The 22,225-nt window shown below is 38.4% G+C and overlaps 1 protein-coding gene across 5 annotated transcripts in view; it reads left to right on the forward strand.

Annotated features, from left to right (window-relative positions):
• The window catches only part of DIS3L2 (DIS3 like 3'-5' exoribonuclease 2), a 365,245-nt gene that overhangs the window by 179,032 nt on the left and 163,988 nt on the right, over positions 1-22,225 (forward strand). For all 5 annotated transcript variants that reach the window (XM_032355174.1, XM_032355177.1, XM_032355175.1 and 2 more), the window contains one exon: positions 18,699-18,872. In XM_032355174.1, coding sequence (XP_032211065.1) covers positions 18,699-18,872 — 174 coding nt within the window. The remainder of the gene's footprint in view (positions 1-18,698; positions 18,873-22,225) is intronic.

The raw sequence follows: 22,225 nt of genomic DNA on the forward strand, positions 1-22,225 counted from the left end.
CCCTGATCAGTAATTTTAACCAGAAGCAGTGGTCCAAGGTTGCACGGCCCACTGCCTGGTCAGCAGGGACTGTGGGACTTGAGTCTCTGGGAATGAGCATGGATAAAGCAGACAGATTGAATGGCCCGTCTCTTTACTGTAGCTGTAGTATGAAGCAGAATGTTGTAAGTTCTTCCATAGGAATAAAGTAGTTTTCTGTAAGTCCAGAGGGCATGAGTGAAGGGAGAAATCCAGGATTGTTTCTGGGAGAACGGAAGCCTCTTTGCTGAAAGATCACTTGGATGGAGAGTCTGGAGTGAACAGGAGGGGACGGGACTGAAAGCAAACAGTCATAACGGGCTATTGTATTAGCACAGAGGAGATGGGGAGAATCCGAAGTAAATGAATTGCAGTGAAGGAAGCAAAAGGGATGAAAAGATTCAGGGAGGATGAGGAAGGTGAATTCTCCCAGAGATGATGACCAATTAGAAATGGGGCATGAATGAGAAGGACAGAACCTCGGGTGAACTTACAGGCCTCTGACTTGAGTGCTGGGGAGACACAATGGCGTTTCATCCTGATGCACTGCGAGTGGCCTCAGCTCCTACCTTTCCCTTCTCTTATGCCTCATCGTTTGCCATTTCCCAAGCTGACTGTGTGTGTTCATAGCTCCAGACGTTTGCACACTATGCTTGCTTTCCCAGCCTTGGGTTTCTCTTCTCCCTGCTGTTTGTTTTGTAAAATACTCAACTTTTAAACTTAACTCTCTTGTCCACTTGAAAAATCTTCCCTGAGTCCTCCCTCCTGGGTGTTCCCATAGTTTGTAATACTACCATTATTGTAACTCTGGCCTCTTTGCCTTGTAATTGCTTGTACAAGTCATCTACTTGGCCATGAGTTCCTATAGGACGTGGATACTCAGTGAACGTTTGCTGCCTGGTTAGATGGCCTTAAGGAGGCCATCCATCTTGGTGTCCCTTTCCACGGAAACCTTGCTTCTCTGGCAGCCTTAGTGGCACTTTGGTGCCTCCCACTAAGGAGAGAACAAAGACTATTACAGTCCCAGAGACCTTTGGTTGTTAGAAAGTTAGTTTTCATCTTGTTCTTAGCACTGTCATGAGAGATCTCGTTCAGCCTTGTTACCTCTGTACATCCTATCTGCCACATTTGCGTGACTCTTAGTCCTGTAATGCCAGCAGAAACCTAAAGGTAATCTGTTCTTAATGAACCCTTGCTGGCTTTTAGGGATCACTACTGTTTGTTAGACATACAACATATTTAGTACTTCTGTTTAGTACAAAGCTCTTGTTCGGGATACTTAAAAAGCCACATTGACTTCCTCGCTGGAATGACTTGTAATTATGTAATCAGATTTATGGTTTTCAGAGCTTCCCAAACCTCTTAAATCACGTTTCCCTTTAGAAACTCTTACAGTGGAATTCATGCCTATATTTTCTGAGACCTTTGTGAAATCTGCCATCCTGAAGTACAGTGTACAGTCACAGCCTTCCGCTTCCAGGATGTCATGAGCATAGAGAGATCATAGTCACTTTCTCCTAGATTTGTCATGGTTTCTTCTTGAATATTGTAGGATAATTCCCGAAGAAAATGGGAAAGTTTTATAGGAGCTACTGTAGGGAACGTGATAGTGTGTCTTGGCAACACTTTAGACTAACTGAAGTTACATAATGTGAATTGATCTGGAGCAGATAGACATAGTATTTACTCTAGCAAACTTTGGTAGCTTTAAGGGATGGGGAGGAGGAAAAATAAATAGGCCAGTGCAAGTCTAGCAGGATTGAGAAATTTTGAGTTGAACATGGGATTGTCTAGGCTCAGTGGGAGACTGTTGAAATGAGGAATAGACGAGAGGTCACAGTGCTGCTCATTTTAATGAGAGCAAAGGAGAACAGCTTCCACTGGAGAGAGTGACTGGGTGAGATGAAGAAAAGGGGAGTTCTGATTGATGACGCTTGTGGTGGAGGAGGAAGTGGTTGGTCGGTGTGGGGGTGGGGAGTGTTGTCTGTTCTGGTATCTTCATCTCCTAGCTTTGACCTGTCAGATGCCAGTTATCAGACCATTAGAAAAATTTACTAACTGATCGAAGCAAATACTGTACTTTTACCACGCCATTCAATTTTGGTAGATGCTGAATTTCTTATGAGGTAGTTATGAATTGGGGAGGTGGTCATTAAATTATATTAAGTAGTATTTAGTAGGAAAATGAGATAGTAACTAGGTTGGTAGAAAAAACTGACAGGAGAAAATGAGTTTTATTGAGGCATAGCCTATAAGATTAGCAAATTGAAAAATAGCTCTCTCCACTCTTTCCCTCATTGCAAAAGGAATATTCCATCTTATAAGGGTCTGTCCCTTATCTGAAGACTTTCCTGTAGAAGAGGCTGAGTTGTAAGAAACTTAGACTTTATAAGTCCTTTTTTTTTTTAAGATTTTATTAATTTATCAGGGGGGGGGAGAGAGCGAGCACAGGCAGACAGAGGCAGAGGGAGAAGCAGGCTCCCTGCTGAGCAAGGAGTCGGATGTGGGACTCAATTCCAGGACGCTGGGATCATGACCTGAGCCAAAGGCAGCTGCTTAACCAACTGAGCCACCCAGGCATCCCTTTATAAGTCCTTTTTAAAGGGTATGGCTTTCACTGGCTGATGGACAAACAGCAAATCAGGCTGAGGAGGGGGCTCTTTTTTTGTGACTGTTGGGCTCCACCTGGTGGCCTCTAAGGATCAGCTTTGGGAAAAGCTCCATCTTCAACATTGAGAGCATTCTGGTCACAGCAGAGCAAAAATCAGAGGGATGGAGGAGAATGGTCCTGAGCCAGGCTTCGGTTACCAAACTGTTCTTTCCCTTGTGCTGTGGGCAGTCATGAACACTTCCTCCCTTGCTGTCAGCTTCATCCACAAATTCTCGTGCATCTTCTTGAAAATGCTATCTCAAAGTATGAGAGACCCGAGCTACCATCAGCCTTCTCTTATACTCCTTAAAGGCTTTCGTCCTCCTTTTTTGCTCCCTTCACATTGACATTTGGATCTGTCTTCAGGGCCTTCCCTAAAATCATGCAGTATCTTTGAGTCTTTTTTCTTTGCCACATGCTGCTGTTTTCACTGATCTGCCCACTTTCCCTGACATCCCCATTCCTTACTTGCTGCTTCCTGCTAGGTTATGATAATGAGGCAGAAAGAAGGAAAATAACATGTTCTGTCCTCATTATGGAAAATAATATATAACATATGCAGCCAAAGGCATGTTGTATTTGCCACACTTATTCTTTGCTGTGTGATGTTAACACAACTTCTGGGCCCCAGGAGCAATTGGTGATGGATTGTCCTCCCCATGCAGCTTCTGCAGGGTCTGATACCACTGCAGCTGTTCACGTGCAGTTTCCAGCATGGACCAGTATGCATGAGAGCATTTATTTGAGTGCTAATCACTACAAGAATGTATGTCTGTCCTCCTGTGGATGGCCTCATTTTAAGGCTAAAACTTTGTAAGAATATGTGGTGGAAACAGGAGAATGGATGGTTGAGAACACTAATGTTGACTGTTAAGTGTTCTGTTTTCTTAAGGCAAAGAGGCCAACTTGAGGGACTTTCTTATAATCATTTCTTGCATCTGTAGCTGGTTGCTTCCCTCAATAAGTTTTTCACTTGTATATTACTTGGACCTAATGCACATTCATATAAAATATTTATAAGCACACAAACATACATACATATGTATGTTTGTGTGCTTATACACACAACCCCTACATATTAACTATAAGAAGTTAAGAATGTTGTTTCATCACTGTTCCCATTGATTCTACAGTAGGACCCAGTTGTAATGTCATTTATTGTGAATGGGAATGGTGTTTGTGGAGGAACTCTGGTGAGTGAGAAATATTGAGGTGGTAATCCTTACAAATTCTCTAACGAGGAATGCTCTCTATCTCAAAACTATTTATTGTATTATCAAAATTAGAAAAAAAATTAACTTTTTTGGAATCATATTATATATTTACTATTAAAATTCTTTAAAACAGGTACCACTGAAAGTAAAAAAACTTCTAGAATTTCACCCCAGAAATAATCACTGTTAAGGGTTTGATGTATATTTGTCTAAAACACTGTTTTTTAAATATTTGCTAACATTCATTGCAAAATACATTTCCCAGATAAAAGTGTAACACTTATGTAATTTTTGAATATTGATAATAAAACCAGCCCACGAACTCACCACCTAGATTAAGAATTAGATTGCAATATTGTTAAAGCGCCCTGTGTTCCTCTCTAGCCTGACCACTAGTTTTTCCCCAGGAGGTAACCACTTTCTCAAACATGCTAATCAAAACGTGTTTTTCTTTATACTTTATCTGTATTTATTATCCCTAAAAGTATTAGTTTTGCTTGTTTTCAACCTTACAAAGAATACCATGCTACATATATTCTTCTGTGACTTGTTTTTTTCATTTAAAATTGCTTCTAAAATATATATTTTATTATTTATATTTTTCATTCATTTTAATTCATAACATTTCCATCTCCTGAAATATACCACAATTTATTTATCTAGATGGATATTTGGGTTGAACCAAGGTTTTGCTATTAGAAATAATGCTCCTATGAACATTCCAGAGCTTACTAACTAAAGTTTCTCTAGACTCTACTTAAGGGAAAAATCAATGCGTCACACATATGTGCATGTGAAGCTTTACAACTTTATTGTTTTTAAAGATTTTATTTATTTATTTAACAGAGATAGAGAGATCATAAGTAGACAGAGAGGCAGGCAGAGACAGAGAGAGAGAGAGAAAAAAGCAGGCTCCCTGCTGAGTAGAGAGCCCAAAGCAGGACTCGATCCCAGGACCCTGAGATCATGACCTGAGCCGAAGACAGAGGCTTAACCCACTGAGCCACCCAGGCGCCCCAGGCTTTACAACTTTATAGCCAAACCACTTTGCACAGTGGCTGGCTGTGCCTATTTTTAGTCCTACTGGTAGTATGTGAGAGTTTCTGTAGCTTCACATTCTTAGCAACACTGGGTATAGTTAGACTCTTCCATTTTTGCCGTTCAAGTGGGTGTAAAATAGTATCTGTGACCATAATTTATATTTTCCCAATTACTAATGAGATTGAGCATCTTTTCATATATTTATGGTCATTATGTTTTCTAGAAAGTGTCTTTATATCTTTTACATTTTATTTCACAGTCAAGTTTTTGTTTAGGTAAATTTTCAGAAATTGCTAAATGATACAGAGACTTCCTATATACCTTTAGCCGGCCGCTCCTTATGTTAACATCTTACATTGCCATAGAATATTTATGAAAACCAAGAGATTAACCTTGATATGATACTATTAAGTAAAAGTATAGAACTTATTCAGATCTTACAAGTTTTTCCACTAATACCCTCTTTTTATTTGAGAAACTGATCTGGAGTCCTACATTTCAGTTAGTTGTCACATTGTAGTTGTTCCAGTTTGTGACAATTTGCCAGCCTTGTCTTTCATGACCTTGGAACTTTCGAGGAGTGCTGGTCAGTGATTTTGAAAATGTTTCTCAACTTGGTTTTGTCTAACATTCTCTCATGATTAGATTCAGATTAGGCATTACTGGGAAGGATACCACAGAGGCAATGTGCGTCATATCAGGAAGTATATGATGTCACTTTGTATTACTGGTGATGTTAACCTTGATCACTTGGCTGAGGAAGTACCTGCCAGAATTCCTAACTTAACTTTTTCCCCTTATAATTACTAGATTTGGAGGAAGTTTTTTTAGGTTACCCAGTTATTCTGTTTCTGCTTAAACTTTCTCCCCCTCATTTTAACATTCATTTTTTTATTGGGCTGTTACTTGATTTTTTGGAGTTAAAAAAGTATTCTAGGAAGTAATCTTTTTAGCAGTTACTGGTAGGGAAAACATCCTCTCTGCAGTTTATGACTTGTTTTTTCATGTTACTAATGTTAACTTATGAAGAACAGGCATTTTAAGTTGTATTTTCTAACTTTTTGACACTGGCATGTAGAATTACAATGAACTTTTGTATATTAATACTGTATCCAGCCATCTTGCTAAATGCCCTTATTAATTTTAATACTTTGGACAGAGTTTTCTTTAGATTTTCCATGTGGAAAACCACATCATTGGTAAGTAACAACAAATTATTTCTTCCATTCTAATCTCTATAACTTTTATTTCTTTTTCTTATCTTCCTAAACTGGCAACTCACAATTGAAGAGAAGATATTTTCTCCACTGATAAGTGATGAAAGTTCAATTTTGAATGAAAGTGATAGTAGCAGGCCTTTTTTTTCCCTGGTATTTTTGAAATGCTAATATTAGTAATTTTGCTAATGTGGCAACTAGTTTTCAAAGGATCTGGATACCTAAATACATGTCTTTGGGTTTTACTTGTTTGTTTTTACTGTCTTCGATTTTCTTAATTTTCCTTTGGAGTTTCAAGGAGGAATTGTATGCCCTTTTTCCAGGCCCCAAAGCATTAGTTCATTTATTCACTACACCATCATGTTTTGGGCACCTAAGATGAACAAGTGTCAGTGTAAGATATGGAAATAATATTTCTTTTCTTTAGGGTGATCCTCTTCATCTGTTGATAGAGAAGAGGAGATGTACCTACACAGCTAGAAAGTAGCATGGGCCAGAAAGGACATAAAACCAAAGGACAGTGATAGCACTGAGGAGAGAGATCTACTCTGGAGGACAGGATGACTTCCTGGCCTTGCTGTTATATTCATGAAGGTGAAATGAATGTGGTACATGTTTTATGGGCCTACTTCAATATGGAAGCCATAAAGGGGAGTGCCTTTCAGATAGAAGTATATTGCTTAAGGAAGGAGATACTTACAGTATTTTTAAACTCTGGAACCAATAGTACCTTGTCAATGTGTAGTGGATACTTGCAAGATATATGATGTGAGCAGTGCTGAGATTTTATTTTTGGTAATAAGAGTGTTACATTTTTTATTGCAGAGTGAAGGATGGGAAAGAGAATCTTGTTTCTCACAGAAGATATTTTTAAGTATTTTATATTAGTTAGGATGCTTTTGACACCAGGTGATGGAAAACCCTGACCCAAAGTGATTTAAATTTAAATAAGGGAACATAATATTTTACATAGGTGGAAATCCAGAGGTTTTGCAGGTTCCGGGACTCAGTTACTTAAGGATGTTGGCCTTGGCTGTCTTCAGTGATCTGAAGTAGTAGAATCTCTATGGTAGTGAACGTGGCAGCCAGTACGGTCAAACTACATGCTTTCTTGATCACATCCAGCAAGGAAGGGGAAAAGCCTATCCACCAACCGTGATATTGATCACAGTCTCCAGGGGAACCATACCCTGATTTTAATAGAATAATGAAGATCTACCTCTGGAGTTGAAAATGAAATGAGACCCCCATATGAAAAAGTTTAGGTGTCTGTTAGAAAGGAGGAAGGAGGGGATTAATGTTGGGCGGGCAACCAGTACTGGGCATCACAGGTTTTTATTGGATTATAATAAATGTTTCTATGTATTTGTAATTTAAAAATGTTACAATATTATAGGAAGTTTAGAAAATGGGAAAAAAGTCACTCATCATCCTTTCTAAAATAACGAACACTGTTTTTAGCTGTTCCCCTTCAAACTTTTCATAAATTATATTATACTTTTGAACATTTCATGTTTTTGTTTTATGTCAGTATTTTTATGATGCTACATTTTCCAATTATTTTTCTGAAGTGAATAATAAACAAATGAACAAAAATGCTATGATTCAGTTTATCATTTACCTTTCAGTGAAATCTAGATTATTTCTTTTACTCCTTTGATTCATTTCTTTTCCATCTTATTTTATTTTACTTCTTTTCAGTGTTCCAGCATTCATTATTTATGCACCACTCCCAGTGCTCCATGCAATATGTGCCCTCCATAATTCACTTTATTTTTAGAACATTTTCAGATTCATAGAAAAATTGTTAAGATGGTACAGAGATTTCTTATATACCCCAGACCTAGTTTCCCCCCTATTATTAATATATTAGTATGGTACATTTGTTACAGTTAATGAACTTTAATGTTATTAACTTTAATGTTTAATGAATTTTTAAAATTATTAACTGAGGTCCATACTTTTTTTCAGAAATCCTTGATTTTTAAAAACTGAATGTCCTTTTTCTGTTCCAGGATACCTATACATTTAGCTGTTGTCATGTCTCCTTAAGATCTCCTGGCTGTGAACTTCAAAGTTATTTTTGAAAGACATATTTTAATGCGGAGTAGGCTGATATGTTTTATTTAAGAGAATCAGCCAGACATTTTGATGCAACATTGAGTCATAGCTGCCCAAAAGGAAGCAGCCATCTTTTATGATAATGATGAGAAGACAGAAACTTAGAAAGCTATAATATTTGAACTATAAGATATGAAAGAGAAAATTACTTTCAGTATTCATCTTAAGTAAAACTTACACCAAAATTTAAAAAATGAAAGCAACTGAGGGTTTAGAGGGGAGGGGGTGGGGGATGGGTTAACCTGGTGATGGGTATTAAGGAGGTCACCTATTGCATGGAGCTCTGGGTATTATAAGCAAACAGCGAATCATGGAACACCACAACAAAAACCAATGATGGACTGTATGGTGACTAACATAACATAATAAAAAAATTTTTTTTAAATGAAAGCAAACCCTTCTGTAAGATAGACAATGTATGAGTCCATTCCCTGGTAGGTTTTGTTTTTGTTTAGATCCCAGGGTATTCTGATTTTTAGGGTAATGGCAGAATTTATGAGTAAATAGACAGCATGAGAGTCTTTCTGGGACATCTAAAGCCCCAAATGCCTAAGCTCTTTCAGCATGCTGACCTGTTAGATTTTTGTCTCCTGCAGGCTGTGCTCAATTGTATCTCCAATGAAAATCTATAATAAATTTATTTAAATAAGGTACTTGAGAAATGTTCTCTGGAACTTAGTAAAATAAATGTTAATTACTACTAATAGAAACTTGAAGACATTGATGACATTTGGAATTCATAACCAAAATATAATTTTATGAGCCATATTGTAATTTTAGTAAACAAAACAAGATTCTTCGGATTCAGAATATAGCCTAGTGAAAATTTGTGCCAGAACAAAAAGCACCAATAAAACAAAAGAGGTTTTTTTCATTAAATTTCAGTAAAGGTCCATTCAATGACTGATATGACTTGTTTAGACAATTAATATTAGGTCCATCTTCACCTGCCTACTTTTGTCATCCTTCCTTCTCACCTTCCCTTCCCCACAGAGGTGGATTCAGGACTCAGCACTAGGTGTCTTTTTTGGAGAAATTTCTCCATCTCTGGGAGGCCATAGTTCTTCATCTAGTAGTTTTCCGGAAAAGGTTTATGAAAACTGTATTCTGTTCATTCATTCTTGCATTTAGAAATCCTTCATCTACAAAATCCAGTAATGTCACTAGACTGTGTTTCAGTGATGTTTTTCTGTATTAGATTTCCTGAGACATGACATATATGCCCTTTCTTAGAGTATAAAATTTCTTTTATTTTGGGAAAGTTGTCTTAGTATCTTTGAAATGTTTTCTATTCCATGTATCTAGTTCCTTCCTTCAGGAATACCAGTTATGCTAAAGTTGGATCTCTTTCATCTGCCTTTCATATCTGTCTGTTTTCTCTGTAATTAAAAATTCTTTTTACTTTTCAATTTCAATTCTCTCAACTTCTGTCAAGCTATATCTTGATGAACCTTATTTTTTTTCAGTCAGTTTTTCTTTAGTTACCTCCTGTATGACCTTCATTTTTGTAGTGGGTTTATTTTTTTTTCTACTTATTTCCTAGGTCTGAAGCACTAGTTTTTATTTCCTTTGTGAAATTAATTTTTTTAAATTCTGCACCTGCATCTTTACTTTGACTTCTTTCCTTATAGTGGTGATACAGCCCATGAATATCTTTGGTCAAGATAGTAATTTCTGTAGCCACATACTTACAGAGTATTTTTTTATCCTTCTGCAATTTCTTTTCCTTGTTTCTTTCTTCCTTTCAACATTCAGTATTTTCTTGTTTAATAGAATGCCCAGAATATTGCCTTTCCATCTTTAAGTAATGAGGTCTTCCCAGATTTTAGTATTCTGTTTTAAAAGTTGGATATTATAAAACGCCTTTTGTTCAAATGTTTAGGCCCTTTTCTACTTCAGGCATAAGATCATCATTTTTGGCCACTCTGATGTCACCAAGTAAGAATAGGGTGGCCAGTGTACTTTAACTCTGCCTTACAAAAACTGGTATTGATGTTATCACCACATAGAAGAATATGTTTCTTTTCATGCTAGTGTCATTCTTTAAAACCTCTATATGATCTACGTCATTGTGTATACTTCTCCCAGAAACTATGGATGCTATTTGATTTTATGTATAATTAATTATTTTATGTGATTTTTAAGTACTGTAGGGGAGAATCTTATGCAGTTTTGTTTTACAGGTAAAAAATGGTCATGTATTGGCAATATCATGTCTCAACATAATCTACAATTAATCTCTCTATATTATTACTTACACTTTTGAATCTTTTACTTCCGAGTCATCCCTCAGCTGGCTAGAATTGCAAATATGTTTTTTTTAGGAAATGGGCAGTATACATTGTGCCTTGTTATATTAGTTGGGATTCTTGGAGTCTTAGCTTCAAATTCAGAAGAATCATGACTATATCTCCAGAGATATTAAAATCTCTCAGTTGTAGTGGTGAGTATTATTGTAAGTGGGTCTTAAATATGATACTGAAAGGCCCAGCTCCTCCCTTGTGCTCTTGGTTCCCAGACCACGTGCTCAGCTTTAGGATATTAAGAGCAACTTTGTATCCTAAAGGATAGCCCTCCAACCTTAAAATGTGTTGCCTCCCAATTTAGTTCATTGGTACAATATTACATCACTCTAATCAGAGAATTCAGTGGGCTTTGCTACTTCTATAAGATGAAATCCTCAATTATGGTGTTGAGTAATATAACATAATAGCTTAAAAGATAATTTGGTACATCTATGGATTGTGTTTCTGTAAGCAAGGTGGGTGGTGCAAATGAAGGTAGCAAACCCCAACCCAGAGTTAATGTTTCTTTTAATGGAGAGAAATGATTGCCCTCTGCATCATAGATGGGCTCAGCAAGTTCAGTCTGCTATCAAGTTGGTGCTGACTGGTTCTGAGTCAGAGGCTCAGAGCTGGTAGCTGCTGCCAGCAAGCTGGCATCCTGCATGTGTGGTCATCAGGTCATTATTAGTGAGAGGAAGTTCATGCCACGGAGCTAAGTTCCTGCTACTTTGTACTTTGTTCATAGTACCAGTGAGCAAGCACAGTGGTGGTTGGGGAGGGAGGTTGGTTGACATTCTCGACAGATCATCCTACCTCCACCGTGGAAGTCCTTTGCTGAGCACAAGGAGTCATCCTCTGGGCTCATTTCAGTAGACCCATTTCACGCACATGTCTCTTCCCAGACGTCCTTGTCACCAGTACTCCAATCTTTCTTCTTTCAGGTCCCTATCTGTCTGGCTAAACTTATAGCAACTGCCCATCAGGCCATGTTTCTTCAGCCAAAGTAGACCATGGATATATTGCTTGAAGTTCTGCTCTCAGGGTGGAAGTTTCTTTTTTTCAGAGACCACCCGTAGAATGGATATAACCCTATCATAGTCCATTTAGGATTCATGACAGTGGAAGGTCAGTTGGAACTAGGCATTCAAGGTCCTCAGACCTTTCTGCATCCTCCTGTATAGTAGAGAGAGAGAGAGAGAGAGAGAGAGAGAGAGAGAGAGAGTCTGGTTCTCTGAGTATTATTCTTTCTGATTAGTACCTCCACTTTTCACATCAGAGATTTAGTGAGATCCTGAATTCAATGATGTGATGATTTATTGCCCTTTAAACTCCTCCCCGCCCCTCAGCTTATCCTGGCAGCTGCAAGAGATTCAAAATATGTGTGTGATGCATATAGGAAGTCCCTGAGTTTTCAGCTTAGCCTGGAATCAGGAATTTAGAGACTGAGCATATAATTCTTTTTTTCCATCCCTCTTTCAGGTTCTCTAGGCGTCTCTCTTTCTGTGAGCTGTTTAATATCTTTTCAGTAAATTCCTTTTTCAACCAGTTAGTTTCTTGTGCTTTGAACCAAGAACGCAGATAGTTAAAGACATAGGTATTAGAAGATGAATGTAGGAAACAGAACCTTGGGAAGCTATGAAAATAATAGATGGGTTGGAAATAACTCAGGTTCCATTTATTTCCAAAATGTCCTTCAGATCTCGGAGGCAGTAACAACAGGTTCCTTAAATCTTCAATGGAAAAACTTCATTCTAGTGTACACAGGTAATAATATAGTCGTTTCAAAAATTATCATTTTAAAAAATAATGAGGCTTGAGTCTTTGAACTGTCTGGACTTTTTTTTTTTAAAGATTTTATTTATTATTTATTTGATAGAGAGAGCATGAGCACATAACTAGGCAGAGCTGCAGGCAGAGGCAGAAGGAGAAGCAGACTCCCTGCTGAGCAGGGAGCCCAACATGGGACTTGATCCTGGGACTCCAGGATCATGACCTGAGCCGAAGGCAGGTGCTTAACCAACTGAGCCACCCAGGTGCACTTTTTTTTTTTTTTTTTTTTTTTTTTTAAGAACATAAGCTCTGCACTCAATGTGGGGCTTAAACTCACAACTCTGAAATCAACAGTTGCTTCCCTACCAGCTGAGTCAGCCAAGAGCTCCCTGTCTAGCTTCTTGATTGCAAATAAGAGAAACTAACTCTGGTTGCAAAAGGAGTTTATCAGAAGGATATTGAAGGGCTCACAGAAACAGTAAGAGTCTCGGATGTTTAAAAAACAATGTAGATAGGAACCAAGGCAAATCTGGAGAAGCAAGGACGAGAAACCGGGCCATCATCTTTCATCCGAATTAGTTTGACCACAATGCCAATGGCTTCTACCATTGCTCTTACAGATCAACATTGCCACTGGACATTGTTTCCACCACTGCTATCACTACAAACCACTCTAGCTGCCATGAATGAATCCTGAGCGCCTCTTGTCTTTTTGTCATTCTCTCCACATTCAAAGTCATGAGTTGAGGCAGAATCTAAGTCATACACAGGGTGCCGGCTATTGGTTTTCATAGAGTGAGAAGGGTGTTCTATAAATGCCTGGCATTATGTAGGAGGGTGGTCACTACTGCAATGAAAATTGTAGTCCTTTGGCCCACTTACATGCAATGTAGAAGTCTTCTTTTCAATATGTATGGCTTTTCTTTCTTTTTCTTGCTTTACGATACTTACTAGGACCTCCAACCCCATGTTTAATAGTATTGGTGAGAGTTAACACCCTTGTCTTCTCCCTGGTCTGGAGGAAAGCATTTAGGTTTTCACCTTTAAGTTGTGGTATTAGCACTAGGGTTTTCCTGGGCGCCACTAATCAAATTGAGGTTGTTCCTATTCATTACTCTTTTGTTGAGAGTTTTGATCATGAATGGATGTTGAATTTTGTCCAGTGCTTTTCTGTATCTGTCAAATGATTGCATGTTTTTCTCATTGTTTGCTAATATGATGAATTATATTGATTGATTTTTGAATGCTGGACCAATCTTTAAATCTTTACTTGGTCATGGTGTATTATCTTTTTTCAATATATATACAGTTGACCCTTGAATAATGCACTGACCTCTTACACAGTTGAAAATCTGTTTAACTTTTAATTGCCTCAGAATTTGCCTAGTAATAGTCTCCTGTTGATTGGAAGCCTTACCAATGACATGAACAGTCAGTTAACATGTACTTTGTATGTTATATGTATTATAGACTCTATTCCTTCAATAAAATAAGCTAGAGAAAAGAAAATGTTATTAAATAAATCATAAGGAAAGGAAAATACATTTATATTACTGTACTGTATTTATTTTTAAAAATCTGCATATAAGTGGACCCACACAGTTCAACCCCATATTGTTCAAGAGTGAATTCTGTGTGTTAATCTTAAATAAGTATTTTAAAAATGTGTTCATGAGGGATATTGATCTCATGCATCCTTTCTCTGATTTTGGTTTCAAGGTAATGGTGACTTCATGAGCCTAGTTGGAAAGTGTTCCATCCTCTTCTCTCTTCTGAAAGAGTTTGTATAATTGGTATTAATTATTTTCTTAAATACTTTGTGGCATTTACCAGTGAAGCTATCAGGGCCTGGAGTTTTCTTTGTGAGAAGGTTTTTATACTATGAATTTAGTGTTTTAAACAGAATATTCACGTATTAGTTTCAGCTTGAATAATCTTAGGCAGTTTGTCTTTCAGGAAGTTTATCCATTTGACCCCAGATATTGAATGTATTGCCTTAAAGTCACTTATAATTCCTTTATTATCCTTTTAATGCTTGTAGGATCTATAATGATGTGTCCTGTCTTGTTCCTGATATTGGTAATTTGGGTCTTTCCTTGTTTTTCTTGATTAGCTTCACTAGAAACTTTTCTATTTTATTCTTTTTTCAAAGAATCAGCTTTTGATTTTATTGGTTTTCTTTATGGCTATTCATTTTCTGTCCCTTAATTCTTACTTATTATTTTCTTCCTTCTGCTTACCTGAAATCTAATTTGCTCTTCTTTTTTCATTTTTTTAAGGTAGAAGCTTTAGATCACTAGTTTGAAACATTTCTTCTTTTCTAATATGAGCATTACATTTATTTAGAGCAGAATTTCCCTCAAAGCAATGCTAGCTGCTTCTCACAAATATTGATATATTGTGTTTTATTCAGTTTGAAATATTTCTGATTCTCTTTTTATTTCTCATTTAGCCTGTTAGTTTAATTTCCAAATATGTATGGATCTTCCTGGTAGCTTTCTGTATTTTTCCCCACATATTTTTGTTGCTTTTGGCTTTTTGATATGCCTTCTGGGAAAATGACACTCAGTCTGAGCCCATGTTGTATGTGAGGAGCCCACAGGCACCCCGTAGGCTACAGAACTTATGGGTAGGCAGATGTATGTGTCCACTCTGGGCTGGTTTCTCATGGCTGGCATATGAGAGGTGGGGCCAGCCCTGTTGCCACCACTACCTTGTTCCGCTAGCAAGGCTGAAGATGGGAATTTGTTAGAAGTCTGCCCATGAGGCAACCGCATCCCCAGTCTCCCTCTACCATGGTGCACCTAAGAACTCTGGCAGCCAGGCATCTACCCTTACGTAGGAAACACAGTCTTCTTCAGAGAAATCAAATGGCTCCAGAGAAAACCCAAATGCCTGAGCTAAACCCCTTTCCGGAAGAATGTCATATCTGTATTCTACACAGAACTTTGACTTATGGCCTGAATGTGGAATGCCAGGACTTAACTAGAATTGAGCACGATCAATTTTGGTATATTTATAGATGACCCATAGATGAAGAGGTATAGTTGCCTTCTAAAAGGTGGAACCCTACTCAGAGCATCAGAGCTATTCTGTTAAATGCAGTCATTTACTACTTTTTTAAAAAAAAATTTTATTTCTTTTCAGTGTAACAGTATTCATTGTTTTTGCACCACATCCAGTGCTCCATGCAATCCGTGCCCTCCCTAATACCCACCACCTGGTTCCCCCAGCCTCCCACCCCTTCAAAACCCTCAGATTGTTTTTTAGAGTCCATAGTCTCTCATGGCTCACCTCCCCTTCCAATTTCCCTCAACTCCCTTCTCCTCTCCATCTCCCTTTGTCCTCCATGCTATTTGTTATGTTCCACAAATAAGTGAAACCATATGATAATTGACTCTCTCTGCTTGATTTATTTCACTCAGCATAATCTCTTCCAGTCCCGTCCATGTTGCTACAAAAGTTGGGTATTCATCCTTTCTGATGGAGGCATAATACTCCATAGTGTATATAGATCACATCTTCCTTATCCATTCGTCCGTTGAAGGGCATCTTGGTTCTTTCCACAGTTTGGCGACCGTGGCCATTGTTGCTATAAACATTAAGGTACAGATGGCCCTTCTTTTCACTACATCTGTATCTTTGGGGTAAATACCCAGTAGTGCAATGACAGGGTCATAGGGAAGCTCTATTTTTAATTTCTTAAGGAATCTCCACACTGTTCTCCAAAGTGGGTGTACCAACTTGCATTCCCACCAACAGTGTAAGAGGGTTCCCCTTTCTCCACATCTTCTCCAACACATGTTGTTTCCTGTCTTGCTAATTTTGGCCATTCTAACTGGTGTAAGGTGGTATTTCAATGTGGTTTTAATTTGAATCTCCCTGATGACTAGTGATGATGAACATTTTTTCATGTATCTGATAGCCATTTGTATGTCTTCATTTTGTTTTGTGTGTGTTGCGTTTGATGAGTTCTTTATAGATCCTGGATATCAACCTTTTGTCTGTACTGTCATTTGCAAATATCTTCTCCCATTCCGTGGGTTGCCTCTTTGTTTTGTTGACTGTTTCCTTTGCTGTGCAGAAGCTTTTGATCTTGATGAGATCCCCAAAATTCATTTTCGCTTTTGTTTCCTTTGCCTTTGGAGACATATCTTGAAAGAATTTGCTGTGGCTGATATCGAAGAGGTTACTGCCTATGTTCTCCTCTAGGATTCTGTTGGATTCCTGTCTCACATTGAGGTCTTTTATCCATTTTGAGTTTATCTTTGTGTACGGTGTAAGGGAATGGTTGAGTTTCATTCTTCTACATATAGCTGTCCAGTTATCCCAGCACCATTTATTGAAGAGACTGTCTTTTTTCCACTGTATATTTAACAAAATCCAGCATCCATTCCTGATTAAAACACTTCAAAGTATAGGGATAGAGGGAACATTCCTGAACTTCACAAAATCTATCTATGAAAGACCCACAGCAAATATCATCCTCAATAGGAAAAAGCTTACAGCCTTCCTGCTGAGATCAGGAACATGACGACAGGGATGCCCACTCTCACCACTCTTGTTCAACATAGTATTAGAAGTCCTAGCAACAGCAATCAGACAACAAAGAGAAATAAAAGGTATCCAAATTAGCAATGAAGAAGTCAAACTCTCTCTATTCGCAGATGACATGATTCTTTATATGGAAAACCCAAAAGACTCCACTCCCAAACTACTAGAACTCGTACAGCAATTCAGCAACGTGGCAGGATACAAAATCAATGTACAGAAATCAGTGGCTTTCTTATACACTAATGATGAAAATACAGAAAGGGAAATTAGAGAATCAATTCCATTTACTATAGCACCAAGAACGATAAGATACCTGGGAATAAACCAAAGAGGTAAAGGAACTATACTCGAGGAACTACAGAACACTCATGAAAGAAATTGAAGACACAAAAAGATGGAAGACCATTCCATGCTCTTGGATCGGAAGAATAAACATTGTTAAAATGTCTATACTGCCTAGAGCAATCTATACTTTTAATGCCATTCCGATCAAAATACCACTGGTATTTTTCAAAGAGCTGGAGCAAATAATCCTAAAATTTGTATGGAATCAGAAGAGACCCTGAATCTTTATGGAAATGTTGAAAACAAAAATAAAACTGGGGGCATCACGTTATCTGATTTCAAGCTTTACTACAAAGCTGTGATCACCAAGACAGCATGGTACTGGCATAAAAACAGACACATAGACCAGTGGAACGGAGTAGAGAGCCCAGATATGGACCCTCAACTCTACGGTCAAATAATCTTCAACAAAACAGGAAAAAATATACAGTCATTTACTTCTAATGGAGCAACTTACTTTTAATGGGCCAACACCCCAAAATGTGAATGGCAGTTTGCCAAGTGAGCAGATTGCTATTATTTTTAATTTTCTTCATGATGCATTTCTGTATTTTCTAACTTCTTACAGTGAAAATATATTAGTAGTGTGTTCAGATAAAATAGTTTAAAATATTAAGGTAAAAATTAGAATTGTGAAAAAAATATGTGTCTGATCTAATCTAGTGAGTGTGACTTGAGATATAGGTGCTGTGGGACGCCTGGGTGGCTCAGTGGGTTAAGCCTCTGCCTTCTGCTCAGGTGGTGATCTCGGGGTCCTGGGATCAAGCGCCACATCGGGCTCTCTGCTCAGCGGGGAGCCAGCTTCCCCCCTCTCTCTCTGCCTGCCTCTCTGCCTACTTGTGATCTCTCTCTCTATTAAATAAATAAATAAAATCTTTTTTTAAAAAAGGTATAGGCACTGTGAAACTAATGATTTAAGAATTATCTCTAAAGGTGTCTGTAAGAGAAGGGATTGACAAAAGCTTTTAATAATATCAATTCGACTTTTTTTTTTAAGATTTTATTCGTTTATTTGACAGACAGAGATCACAAGCAGGCAGAGAGGCAGGCGGGGGCCGTGGGAGGGCAGGCTCCCCGCTGAGCAGAGAGCCTGATGCGGGGCTTGATCCCAGAACCCTCAGATCATGTCCTGAGCCGAAGGCAGAGGCATTAACCCACTGAGCCACCCAGGTGCCCCTCAATTTGACTTTTTCAAGAAAAACAATTGCAGGAAGCTCAAGAAAGGCCATCTGGCCCAACTCCCCACATCAGAATTCCTGAAGAAAGTTAAAATTATACTGTAGTTAGGGATCTAACAGGATAAGAGTATCATTGTCTCTTCTGCTTACCCCTCAGCCCCCATTCACGGGTGATGGTGTTCTTGCTGGGGGAAGGACAGGAGGTTTCGAAGATTTGCTTACTACCCTCACTTTTAGAGAGGAAACGGATGCCTATGGTCTTATTTATTCACTGACATACTTGTTCCTCTCTGTCCTGTTCACAGGCAGCTGGCTAAGAGCCTTGGTCAGGCTGGTGAAATTGAGCCTGAAACAGAAGGAATACTAACAGAGTATGGTGTGGATTTCTCTGATTTCTCTTCCGAAGTTCTAGAGTGTCTCCCTCAAGGCCTGCCCTGGACAATCCCACCAGAGGAATTTAGCAAGAGAAGAGACTTAAGGTAAATGTCTGAAACTCTTTAAGAACAACATGTTTCCACCTTTCTGTCTTCTAACTTCACTTTCTTAGGGATGGACCTCAGATGTTTCCATCTTTCTACCAACTTTCAAATTCAGTTCAGTTGAGACTTAAGTGCTCTGTACCAGAGGTGGGCAAAGTATGGCCCACATGCTAAATCCAGCCCACTGCCTATTTATGGATAGCCTATGAGCTAAGCATGGTTTTTATATTTTTTAAATGACTGAAAAAAAAATCAAAACAAAATAATCTTTCATGAAAATTATATGAAATTCAAATTTCAGTATCCATTAAATTGTATTGGAACACAGCCATGCTTATTTGGTTATATTTTGTTTGTGGTTGTCTTTGTGCACTGCAGCATTAGGGTTGAATAATTGCAACAGAGACCATATGGCCTGGGAAGGGCCTTGTGGCCCTTTATAGAAAAAGCCTGCTCCCATTTGTTCTTGACCATTCTAATTTCAGAAGGTACAGTTGCTGTCTCTTTTTCTCATTGTTATGTCCCCTTAGGTCTGATGGAATAACAACAATGTTATCTGGTCAAGAAGTACCTTCCTTTAAATGGGCCTCTTCAGGCACAGAGCAAAGGGTTCAAAGCTTCTGTGCTTGGAGCTTCATTTTAAAGCTTTACTTTTAGGTCTGGAATTTGTTGGAAAGTACTTTTGTGGTATTTTTATAACAACATCTTCTTTGAAGATGTTTCTTCATTGTGGGATGTTAGTTCTTTTCTGATATTTCTCTTCAGAATTTGGTTTCAGTACTGGCATTCATTTTGGATGCCACATGGAGATATTTAGAACCAAGAAACTTTTCATACAACCCACTGAGGCTGTGGAAGGTTTTCCGCTAAGGTCATCCCATGTCAGAGTCTTTTCCACCACACTTGCTCACTTCATGCAGCTGAACTTACGATTCTTTCGCTCTTGGTGCCCCTTACTCCATCTAGTTCAAGAATCCTCCTTCTCTGCTCCCTCTTGCTATTCTATCTTTTTCCTTTAAGATACAAATGCTTTTTTTCTTTTCTTGCCAAGGGTAGGCAAGGAAAAGGAGATGACAGTCCCCTTTCCTTCTTGTTAGTAGCTCTGGTGGACCACACGTTTATATTTGCAGTCACTTAACTCAAGTTGCTGTCCTGGCTTTCAGTAGTAACCACCACTCGTGGAACACCTGCTGGTCCGTGATCTCATCAGGGACTTTGGGGTCTTGGGCCCAAACCACTCTATCTGAACCATCATTTTCTCATATACAAATTGAAGGGCTTGTTTGCTGAGGTCTTTCCCTAAACCTTGGAATCTATTTAAAAAAAAAATCTAGGGACTCCTGGGTGGCTCAGTTGGTTAAGCAGCTGCCTTCGGCTCAGGTCATGATCCCAGTGTCCTGGGATCGAGTCCCACATCGGGCTCCTTGCTCAGCAGGGAGCCTGCTTCTCCCTCTGTCTCTGCCTGCCATTCTGTCTGCCTGTGCTCACTCGCTCTCCCTCTCTCTCTCTGACAAATAAATAAAATCTTTAAAAACAAAAAACAAAACAAAACAAAACAAAACCTAGTAAGAATGAATGGTTGAACTTCATTGTTTGAAGTTTAAGTCAGTCTAGTCATTCCTCAGTAACTATCAACATTTGAAATGTACCAAAAACTTGACTTCAAGAAACCCATCCTGCTCAAAGCGTACAAGGATAGATGTACAAGAATGTTCATTGCTGCTCTGTTGTAAAAGTGACACTGTTCATGTCCCTCAACAAAGGGATGACTTTTTTTTAAAAAATTATTTATTTATTTGAGAGATAGAGAGAGGGTACACAGGCATGGTAGGGGCAGAGGGAGAGTCTCAATCAGACTCCCTGCTGAGTGCAGAGCCCAACTTGGGACTCAGTCCCATGACCCTGAGATTATGACCTGAGCCTACAGCAAACATCCGACACTCAATCGTCTAAGCCACCCAGGCACCCCCTCAAAGGGATGGTTAAATAACCTTGTCATACCAGCCAGGTTGCATTCCCTGCAGCTGCCAAACAGGAACTAGATCCATGTGGACTGTCCTAAAGGGGTGGTTGTCATCTGTTGCCAAGTAAAAGAAACAGGTTTCAAAACAGCGTGAATATGAGCCTATTTTTAATAAAGCCAAAGAATATAAAAATACTGTCCAAAAGCATATACCCATGCATACATATATATGCATATACAAAAATATATATGCATAGAAAATGGTCTGGAAGGAAATACATCGAACATCAACAGTTGTGATCATGAGTGGACTTGGTAGGGTAGTAGGAGGTAGGGAGGGGCAGTATTTCACTTCATTTTATAAATTGCTCTATTTTACAAATTATTTTTTTTAAAGATTTTATTTATTTATTTGACAGTGAGAGACCACAAGTAGGCAGAGAGGCAGGCAGAGAGAGAGGGGGAAGCAGGCTTCCTACTGAGCAGAGAGCCCGACGCGGAGCTCAATCCCAGGACCCTGGGATCATGACCTGAGCCGAAAGCAGAGGCCTTAACCCACTGAGCCACCCAGGTGCCCCCAAATTATTTTTTTAAATAACTTTTATATCTTTTAAAAATTATACATGGGACTGTCAGAAAAGAGATGTGATTGATCTTTTTTAGCCTGATTCTTAGCCTACAGATAAATGATAAGGCATTTCAACAGTCCGCCAGCCCCGCGTGTTCTCAGTTCCACTCGGGTGGCTCCACGTTGCCTTTTTCTTTGGCCCCAGTTGCCTCTGAGTTAGACCACAGAACAGGAGGCCTTGCTCTGCAGAAGACCTCTGTTAAAATAAGCTTGTGTGTGCTGTGCAAGGATCCACAGATCCAGGGAGCTTATAGGACGAGCTGTAGTATACTGCTATGAGCATAGTATCAGTGATTTTTTTTTTATCACTTTAACCTCCTAACACGTTTTCATTGCCTATTATCGCTAGGATTATGTTTCTAAAATTCAAATCTGATTTCTTTTACTCCTTTAGCTTAAAATCTTTCAACTGTTTCCCAATACCTAAAGTAGTAATCTCTAAAGTTTTTTGAAACATGCATTCCCAATAACATTTATGTCTTTTTTTTATAATCACAAGCATATTTACCACTTTTCTTATTTATTATGTACATTATAAATATACATAAAAGTGGAAAAATGAGAATAAAATAAATTTTGAAGATACTTTCCTTTAAAAAGGCATAGTAAGCTGTTCACATTCATAATTTTACTTTTGATGAGAGAGGTGTGATTGAAATTCATGTTTTTTAAAAATTTTTGTTTTCACAACCTGTGATATAGAAACACAAAGTTCTGATTATAAGTTCTGTATATTTTGATACTTAGTTTTAGATTTAATGG

Source organism: Mustela erminea, chromosome 8, assembly GCF_009829155.1.
Source record: "Mustela erminea isolate mMusErm1 chromosome 8, mMusErm1.Pri, whole genome shotgun sequence".
Taxonomy (NCBI): Eukaryota; Metazoa; Chordata; class Mammalia; order Carnivora; family Mustelidae; genus Mustela; species Mustela erminea.